The 25,352-nt window shown below is 37.7% G+C and overlaps 2 protein-coding genes across 3 annotated transcripts in view; one reads left to right on the top strand and one right to left on the bottom strand.

Annotated features, from left to right (window-relative positions):
* grin3a (glutamate receptor, ionotropic, N-methyl-D-aspartate 3A) overlaps nt 1-6,472 on the bottom strand; it is a 51,391-nt gene extending 44,919 nt beyond the window's left edge. Inside the window, exons 1-2 of the mRNA XM_072371293.1 lie at nt 6,197-6,472; nt 5,725-6,124 (exon numbers count right to left, since the gene is read on the bottom strand). Of these exons, the coding sequence (XP_072227394.1) occupies nt 5,725-6,124; nt 6,197-6,459 (663 nt within the window). The 5' untranslated portion in view covers nt 6,460-6,472. The remainder of the gene's footprint in view (nt 1-5,724; nt 6,125-6,196) is intronic.
* Nucleotides 1-25,352, top strand: part of snx30 (sorting nexin family member 30) — a 360,763-nt gene that overhangs the window by 218,377 nt on the left and 117,034 nt on the right. The gene's annotated exons all lie outside the window — the stretch shown is intronic.

Below are 25,352 nucleotides of genomic sequence, written 5' to 3'. Positions count from 1 at the left end.
TTTAAATTCAGTTTATATCTAGAAGAAAAAATCAGTCTGCTTTATGTTATGGATTTCAACTTAGCCTTTCAAGCTCCCATGAGTATCATTACTCACATCATAAGAGATACAGCTATTATGTGCAGGCACATTTTTTCTCTATAACTTGAAGAAACACAAGAGGGATTTGTTTTAAAATTTGTGCCTGTGTTTTTATCCATGAGGTTATTTCCATTTTTGTGAACCACTTTGTGACATTTGTTCTTGAAATCCCCTTTATTAAAATAAATCAATTAAATTCTGCTTCTCTGAGTATGTGGCACATTGTTTCCATGCAATGAAAATAAACTATAAACAGGACCTAACCGAAAGGATGCTTGAGTTCGAGTGTTTGCTCATTCCTGACACATGTTGTAAATGGGCTGTTCCATTTTAAGATGAAAACAATAATCTGATAAAGGACCACACAGGTGAGATTAAAGGTATTTATCAATTTGACACATTTTGTACACTGAAAACTGCTCTTGTTAATCTACGGCCTAAACAGATCTCTGCTCTCTGTGTCACAGTTGTTTTTGCTTCACTTAGATAAAACTTCTGAAAGTGCTTGAAATTTCACAGAGAAAAATCTCACAATGGTGACGACGGAAACTGAAAATGGTCTCTGGCTCAATACCTCATTCACACAAATTCAGAATACAAATATGATTATAGTGCATTCATGTCAAGAGAAGCATGTGACCGTGACAACAAAGCAGCCCGGTTTCCTTTCCTTTGACGTTGTTTCTGCATTGTGTCAGTGTGCTGTTCCTACCAATGTGGAGTCACATATTTAGCATGCTGAAATGGCAAACTAAGTTACAGTAGTTACTATATGGTAGTATAACACCCAAAGAACCAAAGATACATATGTATACAAATGTCGACAGTCATTTGGACAGCTTGCAGGTGATTGTGTAAAACAAGGAGAACCATCTTACCGATCTACTCACCACTATAATCATATGCACAGAAACTACACATGCAGTGCATTTTAGTAAACCATAAGATCAGAGCAGATCACTTTCAAAGTCCTGCTTGCAAAGTCTTGTAATACTTTACATGAACTGAAGTGCCATGAGCTCCCTGCTCTACCTCTGTAAACCTTGGCATATGGTAGCCAACACACCACATGTGGGTTATCCAGTCGATGAGTAAGTCAGCCCTTGTTTGTTTGCATGCACTCACTGTAACACACACAACACCACACACACTTAAAAAGTCTGTGAGCAACTCAGCCTAATTGACTTTACAACTTTTACACAAGCTTTGCACTAAAAGTCCATTAGATTAATCTATTGGTTAATTTAATTTAGCCCATTAATCTCTCTACCAAATAGCCATGCAAATAGGACATGATTCATCTGCTTTTTGAATATCCAAGTATGGATTATTGCTATGACAAATGCACTAAAAGCAATATTACATATTTTATTCTAGATTTAGAAGTCCTGTATCAGGGTGGAAGATTGTAATGCAGTCCGCAGGGCATCAGGCTCTCACCTTCTCTCTTTGCCCAGGAGGACTGGAGGATTGATTCTTAGCTGCAGCGCTTCTGCACCATAATCTCCATAAATCTGTAACCTCCACTTTGTTCCTCGTGTAAGTAAAAAGGAAATCATTTGTAGAAAGTTTAGAAGCATGTGATGTGTGCATGATGATTCCAAGCTCTGTTGTCGCTGTGATCTCTTTCATCACTTTTTGCTTTATTTTTGTGATTTGTACACAAAGAAACAGAATCACAATGACGACTTGATTGTTGATTCTACTTTGAGTGGATGATTAATTATTCAGAAAGCATAGAAACAAATGTTACAAATGGTATTTTTTGATAAGTCGTAGAAGATTACCTTCTAAAACCTTGTCTTGCGGATGTTTCTTGTCCTGAGTCTCCTCACAATTGTTTCTGTCATAGCAGAAAATTGTTACAGACAGCCCTCCAGGAAGACCAACTATTGATCCTTAGCCTCTCCCTCTTGTCATCCTGACCTCTTCGTATCAGGCTGGGTTCTCAGTCAAGGCATTTTTTTTTTAAATCGATTGGCATCAGGGTCACTGAATACACCTTAACTCCTGATGTTTTGTGTCAGCTGTACAGGCAGCAGGAGCTTGTCAACATGTTGACTTACTGGACACACCTGTGCGTGTAGTCTGGAATGCGGTTCTTTAAAGGATGCTGTTATGGGTTCTATTCGAAGTAATGAATAAACGGTATGTTTGGTAATTTTGATTCAAATACCTTTTTAATAGTGGTTTGTCTGTTATATTGTGTAATTTTACATTGGCTATAGTTGGCCTAGGATGATTAGTTTTCAGGGTGGTAGGATTTGCAGGTTTATTGCCAATGTAAAAAAAAAAAAAAAATAATTCTTTGAGTCCAAAATCGTAAAAGGTCACAAGTTTGAGGAATTAGTTGGTTACAATGGCAAAAATGTACTTTTTCTCCTGTTTCTGTTCTAAGAAGCTAACTCTCTCTGTTCAAATTCTGATCAAATTGTTTGACAATTGTTTTTTTACCACGTTGAAAACAAAAAAAGCTGCACAAGGAACAGCATGAGCAATGTTATTTTTTTCTTTTTTCTAGCTGCATTGCAGAGCCACTGAGGTGTTGAACATATATTGTACGTGTCACTGGTTTTAATAACTTTAATATATTTTTAGTGTGGAATTTGCAACTGAGTGCTGTAGGGACAATCGCTGTTCATGCCAAAACAATTGCATGAACTGTTACTTTTTGCTTGGTTTTACATATTAGATAAGACTGAATAGTTGTTCCTAATAAGCATGTTACACTGTGTAAATCTCACGTATGATAACAACATTATTCATCTGCATGTTTCACATTTATTGTTCGCCAATCAAATACTCAATATCTCCAACATATTTAATGTAAAGATGTTCATTTTTACATAACTGCATAACATGGCGTCAGAAAATTGCATATAAACTTCTAGCTCTCATAGAAGATGTTGCATCTTACTTTGATTTTCACCAGGCTGCAGTACTGTGGGTCAGAATGGTGATTTACATATTAGATTTATACTAAAGTTCTCACATAAGAGACTCTTTCTCTGTGGCAAAGTTTATTTTTCCCGCAAGACTTTCTTAGCTCCTGCTCTTTAATATGCTAAATTCACAACTCTGCACTGCTATCCAAAACTCCTCACCACAACCTCCCCGCTCACTTTACTCTGAGGACACTTTTTCCTGTGCTCCATAAGCTCCATATTATTGATGCTTGCATAACAAAGTTTGAGCAGAACACACTATCAAAGATTTCTCTGTGATCCACTGTATCATACAGATTGTGACAGTGAACTTTGTCTGACCTCTACTATCAACTTTGATGGGATATAGTGGGGTAAAGGTCAAAAGAAAAGTAAGGAAACAAACACTAATGATATCCTCTCAAGACACTGAAAAAGCTTTTACATTTTGAAAATCTGTTTTGGAGAAATTGCTGTCAGCCTTCATTTGGGATTTACCCGTGAAACTGGATTGGGTCAGAGGGGAGCTGAGCCATTTCTCTAAAAGTCTCACATGAGTACTGCACACTATATCTGGCTGTCTATTTTTTTCTTTTTAGTAACTTTTACCTCCTGCTCAATCTTTCGTGTATCCACCCATCTCTGCCTACCTCTCCATCAATCACTCATTTTATGTTGGTCAGCTTTCTGTTAATTTAATTTCACTTCAGAGAACCAGTTTTAACTTTAATCTGCTGACCAATAACAGAGAAATACGTCCTTGTGCACAGACCAAGAAATTGGATATTACACAACAAACACATAGACAGACACAAGAATAGCTCGGTGGGTGGCAAATGACCCTTCAGTCCAACTAATTGGTGTGGTTGTGTGATCCTTCTCTTTTTGCCTTCCAAAGATGATATGACTGATATGCAATAATTGCCTTATATTTGACACACAATTAAAGATGTTTATAGTGCATAGTTAAACTGAATCATGTGAAAGGATGTGTCTTCTTGTTCTTGAGAGCAAGATTTCATCTTTAGCACACACATAAATAGTCACATACTTATCAGGTGTTTTTCCAACATGGGAACTACTGAGTTTAAGTTTGTACAATTTTAACTAATTTTATTTGACCCTTATCTTAATCAGGATAACTCTTGTTGTCTATTTTTTCCTTTTGGTACAAGAGTCAGATTTTCAGCTCATTAATTGGCTATACTTGTTCCAGCTCCTGCATACAGTCAAGATGGATCTTCACTTCACAACATTAACTAAAGAGTTAGCAGTTGTCTTACTTTAGCTATAGATGTAGAATAGAAATCAACTTTAAAATATTGACTTTGAGTTGTTACTGTGAATGGCGTTTTGCACCGACCACTTCTAGAATTGGAGGCAGTACACATGCCTTTATGTTTACAAATATCCACTACATCCAAATTTTCACACCCTTTATACCTAATGATGTATACCATTTTTAGAAATGTTACTAAAATTAGGAAACAATGCTGACATTATAATGTTGAAATATTGTATGCTTAACATGTTTTTATGTTAAGTATGTATTGTTTATTGTCTACAACAGGAAATGTGCACTAATATTCATAACTGAATAATTGAAAGAGAAAACAAAGATTTTTTTTTCCTATTAAAAAAAAACAAAACCCATTTAAAAATGTTCTCTTAGCTGCAGTATTCACTGTTCAATCACCTCTGGAGCTGGCCAAATGGCAGAAGATTTATCCAGCCAATAGTGTTTCTGCTTGAGTGGGTTCCCTCTATTATGCCACACATATGATGGTGGATGTGGTTTATGAAGAGATTTGGCTTAAAACTGATAGTGCCGTTTATTCACGGGTTACTTAAGAGTTCCTTGACACACATTTCAGCTTACACAATGAAATATTTGATGATTTATCGGTGGATGGACAGATAAAAGGGCAATTTATTATAGACAGGGAAGATTCCAGTACAACATGTGGTGTAAGTGTTTGTGACCAGGTGAATCTAAATTTCGCAGGTACTGAGATGCTTGAATGTAGTATCACACTGGCTGGGCTTTCTAAATATGGTAGTAGTGAAAGATAATTTCTTTAGGCATATATAGTCTACCTCATAGCATGTGCTTTGTAATCAAACATTTCTAACTTGTCTGTTAAAGAAGAGAAAGGAAAAACTCTCTAGCCTCTTTTCTGTACAGATACAATGAGAATTAGGAGATTTCAGCACCATGGACAGAGCACGCTAATCCTCTTCCTCTGAAGCAGTTGAGGCAACAGCTTTTGTCATAACTTGTCACCACTGAAGTGTAATTTGAGTTATTCAGTCAAGAGGGATCAAGATTAGAATCCATAGCCTACTGCACAAAAGAAGTTAATCCTGAGTGAGATTAGATTTCAAATACATACCCTACAAAAAAAAAAGGAGAAGAGGATGAAGACTAATAGCCGCAGGATGATCCATGTCCTCCTCCGCCAACTGCCTTAAATGTTTCTCACTGATTTGTGACTTGGGCTGAACCGAGAACTACTGTATTATGTTTAAACTGAAGTGCTTGCCCTCGTGGGGGTATTGTTAAACTTCATCTGCAAACTTGTAATCTGTGTTTTCGTTGACATTATGGCGCACCTAAAAAGAAACAATCCAACGCACTGTAGAGGGTGAAATAATCAACAGTTAACAGTTCAGAAGAAGATGGAAAGGAACTTTTTTTCTTTTTTTTCTTTCCTTTTACCTCACTGTGGCGCGAAAACTTCTTCTGCACAACGCTGACTACTGGCACCTGAAGCGCGACTGAAACGAAATCCAACTTAACGAGCTCGTCCCGGTTCCTTGGAAAGGCGATCATGGCGGAAACCCCCTGCACGACCACCGTGTGACACACGCTCTCCAGGAAGGACAACGGATCCTCGTCCTCTGGGATGCCCGTAAAAGAATATGAAAATGCAGGCAGCTCGCCGAGCGCTGTTCCAACAGCCATGACAACCTCCATAGACAAATTGTAAGGTAGCAATCCAGCCCGGTTCAGAGCCTCTACGGCGTGCAGAACCGAGTCTCGGGGTGAGAACACGCGATCCTCCTTCGAGGTGTTTCCCTCCCGTTGTCTCGACGGGCTTTTACTCCGATTCGTGCCCCTCTGACTATTGGTGGTAACTCTAGTCCTGAGGCTTCCATATCCAAGCGCGCTGTCACCTGTTTTAATCTGCTTTTCAAACTCCAATTGCTGTGCTCCCATCAAAGCTCCCTCTACGTTCCAGTCCTCAGAAGCAGTGGACTGCAAGCGGGGCTGAACATTCAGAGCCCCCACCCGAACCGTGTGGCCGATTCGTTTCAGCACCTGACAGGGCTGCGGGTGAGAGTGAGCGCAAGGCGGGAAGAAAACGAGTGCGCACAGTAGTAAGCGCAGTGGTGGCGAGACCCCGATTCCTGGTAGAAGTGCGGGGCCGTTCATCACCACTGACTTCATCATCCCGGCTCCTCAACAGCACCGGATCCCCTGTCCAACCGCACAAAAGCCGAACAGCGGGGCCGTTCCGTTGGTCCCCCTGCTGGCCCCCAGCCTTTGGCCCTGGTACGGCACTCAGACAACCTGCAGTCCCCGTTCCAACTCGCGTTAAAGTTACGCGTTTCTCCTCGGACACAGACAACAGGCTGTTGAGGCGCAAGATCAGGCACAAGGCGCGCATAAGCAAAATATGATCCCCAAAAGTGCTGTTTTTCATCTCAAAGGATTTTCATAATTCAAGCCAGCTGATTATTAACCAATTCGGGCAATCAAACGAGAGAAAATTCACATAATCCACAAGCAGGAAAGATATATGAAAGAGATTGTGTAGGCCAGGAGCAAATGTCGAAAAAAGGTTAATGCGTATTAAACACATTCCAAAACAGTTAAATCCACCACAGGAAAAAAAATGACGGCTTGATGGATTCGACGAAAATCACCCGATAATCATCCACAGTGAAGGGGCGAAGACAGCAGCTCTCCTTCCCGGTCCTCGAGATTGAAATCCCCCCCCCCCCCCCCTGTTGTTTAACAAGTAGAAGCTTTGAAGAGCGCACGCGCCGCTTGGCTCGAGCCAACCTCTGTACTGACACTTCCCCGAGCTAGACCTCCGGCTTATTGTGCACACTCCAAGGAGATTTATCCCTGTCCGTACTTCGCCAGATTCAACAGTGTAGGGAGGATGTGAAATAAGAGATCAATTAAAGTAAACTACAACACCATAACAAAGTCATGGGTTAAAGTGCTTGTTTATTTAAAAAAATGTATAGTCAGTCAAATGATCAAAATAATAAATGGAATGCTGCTACAGTTCTTTGGTTACATTTATAGCATTAAGTGGAATAATTTGTTTAGTTGTGAGGAATGACACCTTTCCTGAATATTTATTCCATGTAAAATTATGCACAAGATGAAAAGAGCTTCTTAAAAACACTGGTGGAATATAAATTTAATACAAAGCCCATGTCCTTAAAAGTAGGGAGTTTTTATAATACACAACAAATTAGACACAAGTATATAGAGAGGGAATATTGGTGTTTATACTGATCAGCTTTATTGTATTTAGATATTATGAACACCAACAACATGACAATATGATGCAAGGAAAAGTTGGCAGAGAGGTAGTTTGCAATTTTGTAACATCATCCTGTATTTTAATTACACCTCTTTGATCATTTTGGTTCTGAGAATACTAACTGTCTGAGTTTTTCAGAAGGAATCTGTGTCCATTTTTTGCAGAATACAAGATTTCAGCAGCTCACCAGTCAGCGCTCATTATTTTCTGATTCTCCTTCATAATGTGTCATACTTTTTCAATAGGACTCAGACTACATGTGCTTGAATGGCCTGTCTGCAGTCAAGATACATGTCTATGAAGCTATTGTGTTGTAAGTTGTGTAGAACAAGGTCTTTCATTGTCCTGATAAATACCTCAAGGGAAAAGACATCGCCTTGATGGTGGCATATGTCTCTTCAGAATTCCAGTATACCCCTCTGCATCAATGGTATCCTCAAACACATGTAAATGACCCTTGCTATGGGCACTAATGCAGCATCATATCATCACAGGAGCTGGCTTTTGCATCTTTGACTGATGATGGTCTGCCTCATCTTTAGCGCTTATAAAACTCTTTTTTTATGATAACTGATAATTCATAGACTCACATGACAAAAGAACACATTTCCACTGTGTTTCTGTCCATTCGAGATGAGTTTGTGTCGAGAACTTGATGGTGTTCCTGCTCTGGTCTTTGGGATTTTGTGTTCGGGTTTTAACTTTTCCTTTTGGTGTCTAAGTGAGAAAGCCTTGGCAATGTCTGGGCTAAAACATTGATCAATCAATCTGGATTCATATGGAGCCAGATTGTGCAACACTTTTTTCTGAAAGTTTTAAAATGATGGTTTCCCAGTGATGGGCACCTCACTACAGTGTTTGGTGTGATGTAGCTTTCTACTATATATCAGTGAATATCTCTCCCTCTCCTTTCCCTCCTGCCTTTAGTTAACTTCTGTGTGACCTAATTGCCCTGCACCTGATTTTTTTCAACTAATGAACTCTATCAATATTTAAGCTACTTAGTCCCTTTCTTCATGCCACCTTGTCCCTTTGTTTGCAGAGTGTGTTGTCGATGTCCAGTCCGATTCCCGTCTTGCTGTGATTTGCTATTTGGATTTTCCAATTTATGGACTGCCTGCCACAGCAGCACTTTTGGTTTCAAGAGTGAAAATTAAATTAATTATCGGTTAAAAAAAACACATGCTTGTTAACCCGTCACTGTTCCTCCTCGTAATTCACAAATGCCAAAAGTAGGAAACTCAGCCCTGCATCACTGTGTGCTTACGCACATCAAGCCAGCATTACAGAATTAGCTGAGTGACAGCAGCACTGTTGGTCAGAGTGGCAAGTTCCATGACATTGACTTGATGTGTGTAAGGATACACAGGGAGGGCCTCTATAGCCTCACTTATTATCTCCCATGACAGCTCAAAGACATCTTTCTTATCCAACAGTAGACTCCAACTTTGGTCTTTGGACACTGGGATTACACACTTTTTGTATTTTTTTTTTAATGTACAGTAATTATCTCTCTGAGTTAGGTAAAAAGTGATGAGCCACAACCCATTTTTGCATGAAAAGATATTTTAGTGGAAACCGTTATACCCAATCCTGACACCCTCACCTGTTACCACATAAATTTGGGATTGTATAGTCTTCTAGAAAGGTGTTCTATACAATTTATGCACATTCGTCTGTCTTTGCCTCTCTCCTAGCATTTTTGATTGTGTGTTGGCATCAAGCTCTAGATTTGTTTGGATTTGGTAAATATAGTGAAGTTTGTCAGTGCTGGAAATCAATGTACTTGTGGCTCTGAAATAAATAAAAATTGCAGATTTAATTTTTTACAGCAATTTAGAAATCATCCAAACATCCAGAGTTTTTAGTATAGGTTTCATAGTGGCTTAAGCATTTATTAGGGTTTGTAAATCATAACGTGCAAAAAATTAAATAAACATTCCATTTCAACATGATATACCATCTGTTATTAAAAACATTGTTTTATTCAGATATGTCCCTCAGATACAATTAACAGCTGTTAAGGGTTTAAACATTTTACTAAGTCCCTGTTGCAACCCATACATCAGATGTTCAAACAGATTAAATTACCAGCCTAAATTTAAATAGCAATGCCCATTCAAGGTTAGTTAATAGTCTGATCTAGATTATAGAATATTAAACGTGCAGTTTGAAATGAGAGATATTGGATGGGAATAAAAGGAAGAGGGAAACAAAAATGTTTTGACGTGGGATAATCAGGAGGTGGTAACTGTGGTTGGCAGGAAGAGGGAGAAGCAAACAAGCAACACGAGTGAGAGATGAATGAGAGGGGATTGATGAAAAGGAAAAATGGAAAATGAAGACAGGGGAATGGGGAGGGAGGGGAGTTGAATTCAGTTCAATTACATTTGTGTAGCTCCTGAGCACAAAATATTTTATCGAAGGACATTTCGCACGGTGGAGTAAGGTCAAGACACAGTATTATCGAGAAGACCCCACAAATTTCTCATTAAGCAAGCACAGCAAGTGGAGGAGGGAATAATGTAAAGAATAAGAGCTGAGAGAAGATGAAAACAGGTGAAAGCCAACAGAGCGGGAGACGATATTAAACACTGCTGCAGTGGCAGAATAAAAGGCATAGCAATTGCAAGAGAACTTTATTGAAGAAGCCGACTCCTACATAGAAAAATAAAGAAAAGAAGTACTAACTCTAGAGGTATATTCAAAGTATTTAGTCTTCATTGCAGAAATGCAATTCCATGGCGCTATATGGGTTTGTCAAAATGCAAACTCTAATGCCAATGTTGAAGCTTGCCTCTGCTATATGGATGGAAGATATGCCCTCTTTTAAAATATGTCTTCACTCATATTGTAGCCTTTCTCACTAAATGAAATATATTAACCCCTTTCTTTGTTACAACTTCTCTATTACACCTGCATTAGTGCTTGGTAAATGCACATCTATGTTAATATTTTGTTGCCAAGTAACTGTAGGGGCAGTCTGAAAATGATTATATATACAAATAATTATCATATATTAAAATAATTCACTGCAGCTACTCACTCATATATATTCATATTGATACATTTATTTGCTTTGTTTTCTTGGTGAGAAAAATCTAATGAAATCTTTTATTGTCACAGCCTCCCAGATCAGGCTAACATTCAACCAATGCATTGTGGGTTGAGATCAATGCAAATTAACACGTATATGCTACAACATACCAAGACAGTTTCACTTGTCAAACTTATGCTTACACTGAAGTGACAAAACCCCTGGAATTGGCACATGACTCCAAGTATGACATCATTAAGTACAACTTTGGGTATTTTGTCACGTGAAACCTTTCGGACCAAAACATGACCTAAATCTTTGTAAGTACTGCCTTTTGTGTTTGGAACATTGTTTTTTGTCTTTATGCGTTGTCTGTCTGTCGGCTTTTGATTTTTTTTTTTCATCTAACTTTTGTATTCAGACCTTCTAGCCGTCTTTATGCCTTCCTGCTTTTTAGGCTTACCTGATATGCCATGCCTGTTTGCCTGCTTTTTTAAGCACACCTGTATTCCCTCTCTGAATGTGTTTCTGACCCCTTGCCTGGTCGAATGTTCATCCTTGTTTCTGTGTCTGCCGTGGTTGTCTGCTTTGCTGATGATTTTCTTTACCTGTCTGATTTCCTGCTCATCTGTCCATCTGTCCATCTGTCTTTTTCCTCATTCAGCATGACTACACAACTGTCTCCCTCCTTGTGGCGCTCCATCTCTGCTTGACATAATTCCTGTTAAAAGTGTGACAATCTTTTGCAGCAGACTTTACTGACCTGCTACACCTGCAAAGCAAATTTGTACATGGTTCACTTCCCCAGAAACGGAGTAAATGAACAGGTGAAATCTGAACACATACACTTACACTAGTTCAAGGTTACAGCACCTATTAAGGAAGATACCTAATCCCAGCAGTCTAAATTGACAAGCGCACAAAGATAGCAGGGAAAATCCTCTTATGCATACAGGCTCATCAAACAGGAAGGCAACCTGAACAATCACCAGATTTCCAAGTAATCCCAAAATTGTTAAAATGACCAATTTATAAGAATGATCCAAAATTACATTGTGTATTTCTCTTTTTATACTGGTTCAAGGTCAGACCTGGCAACACAGTATGGTGACTTACATCCCATTTAATGGTAAGTAATATTACAATAACATGGCTCCATCCCCAAACTGTCTTAGCTGTATGATATCTCAGATGTGGGCATTTTATTTATGTAACATCTTTGGTATAGTTCTTTTTTTTTTGTTTGTTTCTGGTTCTGTTTGTTTCTGGTTCTGTTGACAGATGTAGTTGAATTTTTGAGGTTTTGAATATTTCAACAAAGAGCAACTTTAAATGAGAATATTTCCATACAAGGCTGTAAGAAATTTCTAAATTTTAATCAATCTTTTGAGAGGCACAAAAAAGACAACAATTCTGTCATGTGGTTTTTCCATTTATTATGGTCCTGGTCAGTTTTTAGTTTTTGCCATGTTTTCCTCAGTCTCTTCTGTCCTGCCATCAGCTTCACCCACATCACCTGTGTTTTCCCCTCAGCTGCCTTTACTCACCAATCACCTCCCTGCAGTATTTAGTCTCCAGGTGTTTTCATTTTCAGTGCCATATCTCCGCTGTAGTCCAAGCCAAGTAACGCATGCTGGTGCCTCAGGTTTGTCCTAGTTCATGTAAGGTTTTTCTCATTGTCATAGTTAGGTTTTTGTTTCAAGTTTTGTTCTTCATAGTCGTTAAGTTTTGGTATACCGGCTCAGCTGCGCTTTTTGTTGGATTATTCAAATAAATCAAGAGTTTTTCTTTGGAATATCTGCATCTGGGTCGTTCACCACCATGCCACAACACCATCATAATTGTAAAAGATTCGTGTTTAGGATGATGAGGTGTTTCTAACAGAGCCTACTGGGGGCATTGAACAACAATCTGCCCTTGACGTCACACTGAGTGTTTGTACAACCTGGGTTTGCGTGGACGCCTTGATTAATTTGAGACAGGTGCACAAAATACTTTGTTCTAATTGTCCAATCCCTTGATTAGTCTGCAATTTATTCAAAAGTAAATATATATATATATATATATTTATTGTTGCAAATAAGGCATAGTCATCACTCACACACTCACTCGCATCAAATTAGGTGACTTACTCAACTGAGGCTTCAGTGTTTAAAAGGTGACATAACCTCTGCAGCCGCAGATAAACAAAATCCAAAATCCTGTTAAGGCTGATTAATTGGGTATATTCTCTCGAAACTGAGCTTGCAGTCCAGACAGTAAGCATTTAAACACGTTCCTCTTTTCAGGCACATTGCTTTAAAAGATCTGACATAAAATGAAAGGCATTATGGTAATGCCAATGGACACTTGGCTTTGTTTTTAAATTCAAATCTTTATTCGGAAATATTCCTAAAGTCACTAACAACCATAAAACCGAGAGTGCAAACTGATGAATCTTAGATTTGAAGGGTAACAGAACTTTCAAAATAATCCATATAAACTTAACTAAAGTAAAACTTGAGATACTCAAGAAAAAAATGAACTTCCAATTAAACAAAACCATAAGAATAAACACTGCCATTATTGTACCTGTTCTCAGAATGTCACTTTATTATATTGGATGCAGCAGAAATTATGTAACAATACACACAATTCAATCATAGCGGTATCATGTAGCTTCTTCACTGAATTTGCCTTCTTCACACAGGTGAAAAACTTTAAATCTCAGTGTTTAAAAAGTATTTTGTTACCTCTTTAACCATCTTTACACTTTTGTGTAGAAAGGTGAATATCAAAAGCACTTGCATATTCAGTTTCTTTCCCTTTTTTCTTTTCTTTCACTTTAATTCAAGGTGTGGATTCTTTCCGAAAGGAAAATTTGCTTGATCAGTTAAAAACCTTTCGTGTAATACTTCATCTTTCAGAGTGTTCCTTGAGGAGGGCATCTTGTGCTTCTCTTTCAAAAGGAAGCATGTCTCAACAGCAGCTTTTTAAAAAAAAAAGTTTTATAGGAAGTCAGTGTGTGTGTGTTCTCAGCTTTGATTGGATAATGAGTCTGATTAAAACACAAGGAACTTGTGCTAAAAAAAATGGACCAGACTCAGTGAATAATCCTGATATAGAGCAGTGAGCAGTGCTGACCAACATGTCATTGGGGTCATCAGGGGGCAACCTTCTTTCATCAGTATCTCATCTAGTTGGGCCCACGATACCTCCAGGAGGCAAGACTTTGATCACTGGCGTCCCAGAGAAAGATAAAAATTAGTTGTTCTGAAGGTTTTAATTGTGGATGTATGAGCTAAGGAAATGGAGTCAATGAGTTGTAATGTATTTGCCAATATTTTTGTCAGTTTGTTGGTCTAGATAATAATTAACCTGATTGGCCAGTTTGAACTCGGAGGCGGAGTCTCATGCTTCTATTTTGCTAATTTTGGAAAATAAATGGCATCCTGTTTACCTGATCGTTCAAGCCAGTGTGATGCCTTGTTCTTTCCATGGCTACAGGTCATCTGGCCACACTCAGTTTAATTTCAGTTGAATATTTAAATGATGAAACGTCATCCGATGACTTTTGATGCGTTTGATTGAATGCTGCATTCATCCTGTTGTTTCCTTAAATAGTGACACAATCAATAAATGACAATGTGCCAGTTTCATTGGCAGCCGTACCTGTACAACAGCATCACTATGTTTGACAGATGAGGTGGCATTCTTTGGCTCGCCTTTCCCTTCACTTTCCCCTTTCCATCATTTTGATGTAGGGTTATTTTTCCCATAGAACTTTTTGATAAGATTTTATCAACTCTTTCTTGTGTTGAATCTCTTGCAATGTAACATGGTATCAGGTAAACATATATCTGAGATCTTTCCTATGCAGTTAGGACAGGTGGACATCGATATGTTTTTCACTGTGCAAATGATTTGACACTCATCCACAAGTGTTGGGCTCCACTTGGATCATGGCCAACCTTTTAATGTGTAGTAGCCAAGTGTTCAAAAATGTTTGTGGCATTGCAATGTAGACTATTCATGTTGAAATGGCTGTTTTTTGTTTATTCAGCATTAGATTAAACTTCTGAAATTACAGTGTATCAAGTATTTAATTTCAAATGGAAATTTCTGAAGCATGCACCCCGATAAACACAAAATGCACAACGTTCTTTACTCCTAAACCTTACCAAGTAGCTGTGTCACCCTACTTTAACCAGTAAATGTTCTCTGTTATGAAAGCTTAATTTGGGAAGTTGCATTTTTGCATGAGCCCACTTGGAAAAAGGCAAAGGGTGGTGTTAGAAGAGGTCTGTTAAAATGGACACTGAACATGTAGTTTTTAACTAAAGGTTTTATTTGACTGACAGAAAAATGAAGCCCATGCACTATCAAGACGCTTAGTCGAGTCCACACATAGATGTATTCTTCAAAACAGGTTTAGGTTTAGATTAGACGTTGCACTGCGACTCCATGCAAAGCCACAGTCACAACTAAAATAATAATACATAGTAACAGTAATACAGAGCTATGATCTACACATTTCAGGTTATAACTGGTCTAACTTACTGAGCAACTCTTAACCTATACTACTTAATGAAAAAAAAAACCCATCTTCATTCCAGTTATACATCAAGCTAGAAACTATTGTAAACACTAAACTTTTGACCAGACAACCGACCGGGAAACCACTGTCAACACAAAAAAGGGCAAAATTACAATGGAAGGACATGGGTCTGTGTAAAATGTAATAGATGTACCTTGAACCGATCCAAAATATGTGGCTCAGTGGTTAGTGGGTCGCCCAATAACCGTACTCCCATGCTCCCCGGACACTGTGATTGGCTGCCCACCCCTCCAGTGTATGGCATCGGTATCTCTGAGTGTGTGAACCTGTGCATATTCAACAGGTGCCAACCTGGAAGGTAACTGTTAGGACTTAATCATACACAAATTCTGTGTATTTCCTGTACATGACAAATAAATCTAATCTTAATATGACAGAACCACAAGATGCCAAAACAAGATGTTGTTAGTCAGATGTCATGAAAAGATGGCAGAAACAAGAAATTTGGGATTTTTGGGGGGTGCTGCTCTCTTTCCCAACAGTAAAAATATAATTGACATATCACATGTCACATGTCACAAAACACCAAAATATTTTGATATTTGTACAGTGGTTGGTTGAAGGACAATATACCAATCAGTTTAAAGTATTTCTAAAAAGTCATTGTGCACCGGAAAATTAAAAAAAAAATCTATGCAATTTCATCATGTTTACTCTTGATTGATATTAGTTTTATACATTCGTATATCATCTGCTGAATATATTGATTTCAAAGAGAGTTTAAGAGATTGATTGATTTATATTCCCTTTGATAAAATAAAAGTAGGTAACCCAAGAAAGGTGTGACCTGAAGCAAGTGTAATTTGGAACCTTGCAGGCGAGAGAGGGAGTCTTAGATGTAGGAGCAGCACAGCCACCCATTAAACTGAAACACTCACTGAAGAGTGTTCATGCAGTCACTTAACACAAGTTTTCACTTGTCCTGTATGAGTAAATGAACAAATAATTGATTGAATAATGAAAGATCTCTCTGTATTGTGACTAATTGTGCAACTGAACAGAAAATTAAGGGTTTCATTGGACTGAAAAAGTTGTTGAAATCAATATCAAGATGCTGCTGCTGTTCAAAGGCAAGCGTGTTTAAATCTAGCATCAAAAGTTCAGAGTGATTGAAGCACACCCTATACAGTCTACAACCCCCATTTTAACTGCAATGTTGCAAAGTTTTTTGTTGTTAATCAGGTTTGTGCATTTGCTGGCGTGGCCTTATGGAATTTTGTTCATTTTTCTGCGTGCATGTAAAAAAAATGTCCTTTCGAGTTACGCAACAAGACACTTAAGAAGTCTTCGGATTTGTGATGTCTAAAAATTCAAGATCACAACATTCATCTCTTGATAAGAAACGTCAGGCTTTAGATTTTCATCCCTTCCCTCACTAAGATTACAAAATAGAAATACATACAGTATATATAATGCAATATAATCTTTAATGTAATTATAAATGACATGCTTATCCACCACTCTGCAAATTTTATAGAACCGCTCTGCCGAGGTCAAACATTCACTCAAAAAAGGAGAGAACTTACACTTACCAGTTACTTGAAAACTTACATTTAAACAGCAATGTTTTCACTGAGTCACATTTTTCCTTATCAGAGTGGGTATTTAAGATATTCTTATAAAGAGACAACATATGTTTTAGAGATCAGATTCATAAGTAAGGATTCACATGAGCACCTCAAATCTGCTTTTAAAGGGAGAGCAATCTATATAAACTTTTATGTGCTAATAATATTCCATGCACTCAATGACTCAAGATAAAAGATCTGTGTTCTTTCCACCCGGTCAGTATTACTTTTTTTTACAGAAACTATAGTGCAAGAAGGATTTTTCAACATTCTAGGAAAACAGGAAGAGCTTAATGATTTATTGAAGGTTAGAGTACCTGCTACCATTAATAGAAAATAGAATAAGAATTAGAATAATAAAAATAAACCAGCAAATACATGCTTTAAAGCGCAACAGTGATTCCATAAATCTATGACATGTATTATTTATCCATATCCTGCTTAGAGTGGAATCGAAATTAATTAATTAAAAAAAGGCCAATTTTCCAAACACAACTTACAGATTTTGGAGTGCTCCCACAAAGTTGAGACTGTAGGGAACAACGTGACATGATGGGTTTGAGTTTGGACAGCAGCTGAGACAGAAACTAAGAACATGAATAATACACAGAGTTGGAGATGAGTGAAAAGGCCAGATTTAAACCACATTTGTTGCATTAAAATCAATGTGAAACTACTAGTTTTTACCTCCAAAACTCCAAAACTTTTATCTCACAGACATGCTGTCTCTGCCCACTCCCCTTTGGACCATTGCCCCAGATTTTGTAACACAGATTCAGTGGAGAAGAACAATGCTGCTGTTTTCTGTTGGCTACCCCAAGGACTGCATGGAAACATACAGGTGTGGGGTCAGGGAGGGCTGAGTCATATTGCACAGAAACAGATTTTAGAATTTTATGTAGATAGTTTCCAAAACAAGTGGGACACAAATTGTCCCATGGAGGCTGGCTTTTCGGCTATGAAGCCTGACGGCCCTTCTACCTTCTTTTCCAGGTAATGTGGAAAGATCTTTGAATTTAGATTTGTCAGGCCATTGTCAGGACAGTTTTCCACTTCAAGTCCATTTTAAATGAGTCTAATCCCAGAGAAGGTGGTGCTATTTTATATTGTTTTGTCTTTAAGTAGTAAAGATTTAACCTGCTTATGAGTGGCAGAAATAAACTGTGATCACCAACAATGGTTTCACAGAATACAGCATTCTGTTCCACTAACAATTTTATCGTAGACAGCGTCCCAACACATTGGCATCTGGCATTCGATTTGAGTATATCTCTGGCCGGTGCTGAAAGTGGTGGATTTGGGTGAGTGGAAAATAAGCCAAGTTGTTCAAGTTCCTTCCATTTACTGTACAAAGTAAGGATATTGAGGAGGGGGCAGTCAAAGATTATCTCTTAAAAATGTTCTTGAGTCCCAGTCTGCTTTTAACTCTTTCTCATTCCTCTAATCACTGCATATATTCATGTGCCATCTCTTACTGACCCTTTTACTTGTCTCACAGGCACCAAACACCACCCAAACTCCACCTTCCACCCAGAGAAGTCTGAACCACTCACTGATTCAGAGTTGCATACCTTCCTGGAAAGTATTCTGCATGATCTGCTCCAGCCTCAGTCTTGGCTTCAATGGAGTATAAGTTTGCATCAAAACTTTTTTTCCAACCTTTATTGAACTGAACTGAATTGGAACCCTGATATTCACTGTTTGGTTTGTTCTTATATTTGGATACACAATATTACATTTTTCATTTCAAGAAACCTGTGATTATCTTTACAAAATAAAAATGTTTCAATGCATGCTGCACAGTTAGGTTGGCAGGACCATTTAACTGTGCTTTTTTTGTCCTTCAGATCTCCTTTTATCATGTTAAAACTGCCATTCCACAACATGAAAATCTTTTTTTCCTTGATTCACTTAGGCTTTTCAGATCTGCTTTCTCATCCAAAGTGCCATGTTGTGATATCCATACTGCGTCAGGTAATTGCTTCTGCAAACATCAGCAATGAATCAATACCTCTCAGTCATCTCACTGAGATGCAGATTACATCAGCTCATGTGCATTTTTATTCATCCAACAGACAAAACTATTGCAGACAAGAGTGCTAAAATTCAGAAAGAGGAAAGACCATCATCTTGGTAGCGTTAATCTCACGCTAACATTAGCATAAGGCTATCTGTTAATATGTTACTATACATGAGAGAAAATCCTACATTTGTAGGCTAAAGAGAAGGAAAGATTACTCTGCTGATTATTTGGACCAATTTAATTATTTTGCAAGACTTCAAGATGTTCAGTTTATTAACAATGATAAACACATTTAAAAACAACAGCACTTTACAACATTGCTGTACAACTAAATGAATACATGTAAAACAAAATCAGTGAGACAAAAACATACCCAGGGAGCCCACAAAGAAACAAAGAAAAAAAAAAAAGTCCTCACAGTTACCCCACAGTTACTGTGTTTGTCTGACCAAAACCAGACTTTAAAATAGCACATAAACATGTTTGTATGACCAAAATTGTACAAAATTAAAGCTATGAAAGATGATATGATACACCATATCCTATGGTCGGGGATCAAATAGCTCTTGTAGACACTCAACTAGGCTGAAATGGGTTAAGGCGCTCTACAAATGCACCGAAGTTTCATTTTTACTCTTGCTCTATTCTAATAGAATCCTGATTTTATAATTACAGCTTTATCTGACAAAGTCATCATTCAACTACCTTAAAGACAACACCTGTACAGTGAATTTGGCTTTAATTACATATACACTGATCTGCCACAGAGAAAGTTAGAAGCTAGTAGAACGTCTTGTAAATTTTCTCACATAGTCCACAGCATTGCGGTAGACATTCAGTCAGTAAGTCAATTCCCCTGCAATGACCAATTGTTCAGGAAGGTCATGAGCCGGTAAAGGAAAAATCAAGGTTTGTGTTTTGGTTTCCTCTACATTTGAAAGTATCCGAGGCAGGGGGAAGATAATGAGCCCAACACTGCCCCGAAGGTGTTCCCATGTCGCTTTGGATAACTATCATTCTCTAATTGAATGTACTGTTAATATCAACTTTACCAATGATGGAACACCTAACATACTGATGAACAAAGAAATGTGAGATAACTTTGATGTGTGGTAACTGGGCTGTACTTGTAAAGCACTTTTCTAGTCTGACCACTTAAAGCACTTTCACACTACATGCCACATTTACACACACACTCCTACAACATTCTGTGCACATCTACACAGAGATTCATACACTGATGGTGTATGGTAATGTGTGGTTCAGTGTCTTGTCCAAGGATGGTTCAATATGTGGCCCGGAGAAGCTGGGAGTCGAACTGCTGGCCTTCTGATTAGTACGTGACTGATCTTCCTTCTGAGCTACGCCCGACATTGGGGGAAATCTAGTCATAAATAAATGTTCTCAATTTTTTTACAATCAAAAACTGGCAAACAAACAAACTAAAAATTTATTTTGCAAAGGAAGTGCTTGGACAGAGGAATTAGTATCTGTCAGCCTCACTGAACCCCAGAGAATACCTTGTGTCATGAGAAGCAATCCATCATTTTCAGCTGAGAATTGTACAGGATAAGGGATGTGGGCCAGCATAGTAAACTGTCCCAGCATTCTGCTCTTGTTAAAGGAAATTAAATGTAATCCGCTTGTCCTGTGCGTTAACATATTTTTATTGCTTCTAAATCCATGTCGTTTTTTTCTGTTTACTATTAATGTTCCCTGCAAATAAAGACACATTGGTTGGTTGATTAAAGTTTTTTTTATGAGGCAGAGCTCCTCAAAAGATCTATGAATCAAGTTTTACAAAGGTTTGTGGTGAGAACAGATGAATGTCATAAAAAGAGCTCCGATTTCTTGTCTGAGATCAAAAAGAGGTTCAAAAGTCGAGGAAGCTTTAAGCATCTTTTTGCTCTGGAGAACAAACAGTGACAGGAGAAATAATCCATATCCTCATTTGGTTTCAAACAGAGCTCATAATTGTTTAGGATAAATAAATTAATCTTTTAATATCTCTACTGTAATTTTCTCCTCTTCTGGGATGGCACAAATATTCATGGCCAACCATGCAATGGTAATTATTTGTGAAATACCGAATAAAATTTAAGTTCAGAGGTCATTCCTAAAATACTTACTTAATACTTACTACCAAAATACTTAATTTTCTAAATAGATGAACATGGTTCTGAAACAAAAAGAAAAACTGCAGATGTCAGAGCCACTGTAGTCTAGACCAGAGAGCTGATCAGTGAAAACAATGGAAAGGATTTTAGAACTCCCTCGAGAAGGTAGTTCAACTTGAGTGTGGAAAATGATGTTGGTTGTTTAGTCAGCTCTGTCTAAAATTTGGAATGACTACAAACAAAAGAGGAGAGCTTTAAAAGGGAAACGTATAGGTCAATTAAGGAAGATGCGAAACATCAGGATGGAAAACTCAAAGCATTGTCTTAAAAATAGAAAATGCAAAGAAAAGACAAGTTTTGTAAGAGCACTGAGGACTGTGACACCAAATAGGAGGAGTGGCTGCACCAGATCCCAGGTACAACATCTGAGTCTGAGGTATCCATTTAAAAAGTGCAATGCTCGGAACAGTTTAGATACTGTGCAAACATTTGGATTTCAATGTCTCTGATTATATTTAAAGGACGTATAGGATGTCACACTATATGGAATTTGTAACAGTCAGTAATCAGTTTGCTTTACGAAGATAATTAATTTGGATGTGCTACATCAATGTATTGCATGCACTATCCTCAAATGAATTTGCATTTAATTAAATTACACCCTATGTTGAACCTGGAGTCTTGTTGCATGCTACCAGGCATATATTTTGACAGTTGATAAAGTTTTCACTCACTTTATTTTTCATGCACAAATTAACAGAAAAAGATGATTTCACAGTATTGATTTCGTCAGGGTTATGTTAGGACAGTGAAAAGGAAAAAGAAATCTATTGACTATCAGTCAAAAGTTGGGATTTACCTGTTCTTACAAAAAAATACTCTTTATTTTTGACATAGTTAAGAAGAAGATTTCATGTTCAAAGGTACCACTTTTTATCAAGAAACATAGGCAAGATAGTTTTTTTACTCTGTCTGCTGGTGAGATGATGGGAGGGAATCCGATCTGACACATATTTTCACACATGCATAAGTGTTTGCGTCAACATTTCCATATGGTTTACCAATAGTATTAGTGTGCTCATATGCAATGTAATAGAGCTGTTTCGGGTTGTTGAATGTGACCAGCTCACAATATATTTGTGTTGATAATGGGAGATTGTTTATTCAGGCTGAATGTCATTGACAATAAGCACTATCCCATCAGCTTAAACCAACACAGATGTCTGAGACCTAACCAGCTCCGAATTTAATCTAATTGATGTGTAAACTTATCCATCCATTAGCTCTAACAGCTTTATTCTGTAGAGGGTTGCATGGAGCTGGATTGTATCCCAGCTGAGACTGATTCAGAGAAAGACCCTGACAGTTTGCTAATCTAGCACAGCACCAACAGAAAGAAAGGGGCAACCGTGCATACTCATACAAAAATGTACTCCAGTTCAAATGTCTTTGGATTTTGAGAGGAAACCCTAAGAAACCCCATGCAGCAGGAACAGAAACGCACCATCCGACCAGCAGGTTACATCCAAGAGACTTCCACCTGTGAGGCGACAGTACTGAAGTAATTGCTGCACCATGTTAGTCAGAGTAAAATCCCATAACTTACAGTTACAGACTAAACAAAAATTCCTTGAACAATACAGCAACAGAATCAATTTTGCCAATAGTGATAGTGTTTGGATCAACATAAAATTAGGTCCAAAGATAACATGTTTGTCATGAATCATCTATAAAAACTGCACTTTCAAGATCTATTCTGGACATTGTTTACCAAAAAGAAACTCCATATCTGTCTTTGAATTTAGAGAAGTCAAGTCAGTTTCACTTGAAATAGAAGCAGACCTGAGTGGGCACAGAATTATACACAATAACACTCACAATGACTAACAAACGTTGCTAGACACCATGTCTAATTCATAGATTTGACTGGTGTGTCTGCCTGTTCATTTCTAACCTTTCTCAGGCATTAGGTGTGACTGATTCCAACCTTCAGTAAGTCTATAAAGGTTTAAGAAAAAGTTTTTTTTTTGTTAGGGTTAGGGTTTGTTGCTGTTGCCCACAGAGATGTCCTGGAAACCAAGCCAAACGATGAGGTAAACAGGAAGGCACTTTGGGATGATAAGTCGTATATAAGCTGCCAGAGCTATCTGCAAAGCGGCTAAAATACTTTATTCTGAGTAGATGTTGATGTAGCGTGACCCATGAACATGTCATTAGGATAAACTGAAAATGAAACTTGGAGTCAAATTATAATACAGAGCTCAATATGTTGAACTGTTTTATCTAAATCCAGTCTACTATAGTTATTACTGAAACAACGCAGATACAGCAAGCAAAACATAATATTTGAACAGCCACTGTGTAAAATGTGGTGATCTATAGGCAGAGATTGAACATAATGTTCATGTTTTAATTAGCATAGAATTGAGGGAATATTATCTTCACAAGTTATCTTTAATGAGTTATCTATATCCGCAGACTGTGGCTTGCCTTTCTTCGCTCCTTTGACATGTATACACCACCATATTATTTCAGTAATCCAGAAGGGAAAAAACAAACTCTTGCTCAAGACTGTATTTTATGGGTTTTCAGGGTCAAGTTGCATTTGACTGCAATTTACAGTTTGAGCACCAGATGTCATTCCATCCTATAGATTGGACCATTAGGCAGTAAGTGCTATTGTGCTATTAAATAATATAGTGAAATTAACAATGTGCCCTGTTGTATGGAATAGACCATGTTTTCAGAGAAGCTCTTGTCAACAATTCATTATCATACACATACTCATGTGCCTGTAATACCAAAACTGACATTGTAAACATGTCAAGCTACTGATTAACTTACAAGCATCATATATTCTGTTGTGAGGTGGTTGTGGGATAGAAGTTCCTCTGATGCACACTGCGAAAGTAACATCAGTAGCAACTCTCAAACTATGACAAAGAATATTTAATTGTGACTCAGCACACGGTTTGCAATCAATCACAAATGACAGATACATTTGTTTTATCTTATAATCTGTTGCAATTTTTTCTAAAAAAAAAATGTCTATGTCTACTGCAAATAAGTTATCTACTAATGTACAACTGGTGGTTGAGTTGAGCACAAGTTCAGCTTGTTTGTTTTTATATATATATAAAAACAGGACATATCTGCATGACTGTGATTGCATGTTCTGTTAAAAACATTAAGAAGCTCTCTTTGTCTCAGATTGTTGATCAGGTCTACCTGGAAAATAACTTTTACTGTTAAACAAGTGTAATAAGCCTTAAATCTTCAGTTTGATCACAGTAAAAACTGTCATTGTTGTTACTGGTTCATGGTTGGACAGCACACATAGGTAATGACTGTTTATTGATTTGCTCACCCAACAGCCAGCTATCACCACAGGTTACTGTCCACCAAAGGGAAATTTGGAAACATCTATTATTGCAGAAAACAAAGGCGTTTGACTATAAATCTGCTGTGTCTTCAATATTTAGTAACATTATCTTCAAAAGCTAGATAAATCGTTGTGTGTTTAATCTAGAAAAAAAAAGAACAAAGAAAAAATGCATATGAAATAAAGAAGATAAACATTAAGAAAAATTGTTGTATTTGCATGGCATCTTCCAGACCATCTTAGATTTAGATGAAGAAAGAAGCACACTTCATAGCTTGTATGTATTCTCCTTCATGCATTTAACAACCATTTTTGCATGGTCTCTTTCATAAGTATGTTTTCCTATTATGCAACTTTTGCTGAATTTCAGTATGGACCCAATTCTTAAAGAAAAGCCTTTTCTTTCACAGTAGGCTTAAGAAATTGGATGGTTTTGGTGATTCATTGCAAAACAAGGACAGCTTAAGCAGATAAGTATGTTCTTGTGAGTCCAGCAGTTTAGCAAAGCTTTGGCATAGGTTGGCCCAGTTTGGTTTATAGAATTGTGCGAATTCCTGGGTAAGGCTGTCATTAATTGATCCAGAACTTTCTCCAGAGGCATAAGGAGGTTGTTGTGAGGTTTGGGATCATTGAGTCTGTTGCTTCAAGTTTTGTCTTTTTTTTTGCCGATGTAGAAAGAATTACAGCAACAGATGGGCAGACTAACTGTAGTTTATGGACTGGCAGCTGTAAGATCCTGGTTGGATAAGCAAGTACTTATAGATGAAGTGGCTGATCAGCTGCAGTTATGACCTGACTGTGAACACCAGGCACTGCTTCTTTGATTAAGACTGCAGTCCTTGTGACTTTTTAAAATTATTTTATATTTTATATGTAGTCAACACCTGCATTGTGGACTTTTTTTTAGGGCTGTTCACCTGCTCAGAATACCAATATTTTAGTCAAAGGACACTCGATGGATTAATTTTGTGCAGAACCAAAATGATAGAGACTTCAGGATCACTGTCCTAATGGGCCTCATTGTTCACCTGGAACTTTTACAAACTTTTACCAGGGAC

This window comes from Leuresthes tenuis, unplaced genomic scaffold, assembly GCF_036924035.1.
Source record: "Leuresthes tenuis unplaced genomic scaffold, fLeuTen1.0.hap1 SCAF_19, whole genome shotgun sequence".
NCBI classification, from domain to species: domain Eukaryota; kingdom Metazoa; phylum Chordata; class Actinopteri; order Atheriniformes; family Atherinopsidae; genus Leuresthes; species Leuresthes tenuis.
This window is presented reverse-complemented; position numbering and strand designations above follow the sequence as displayed.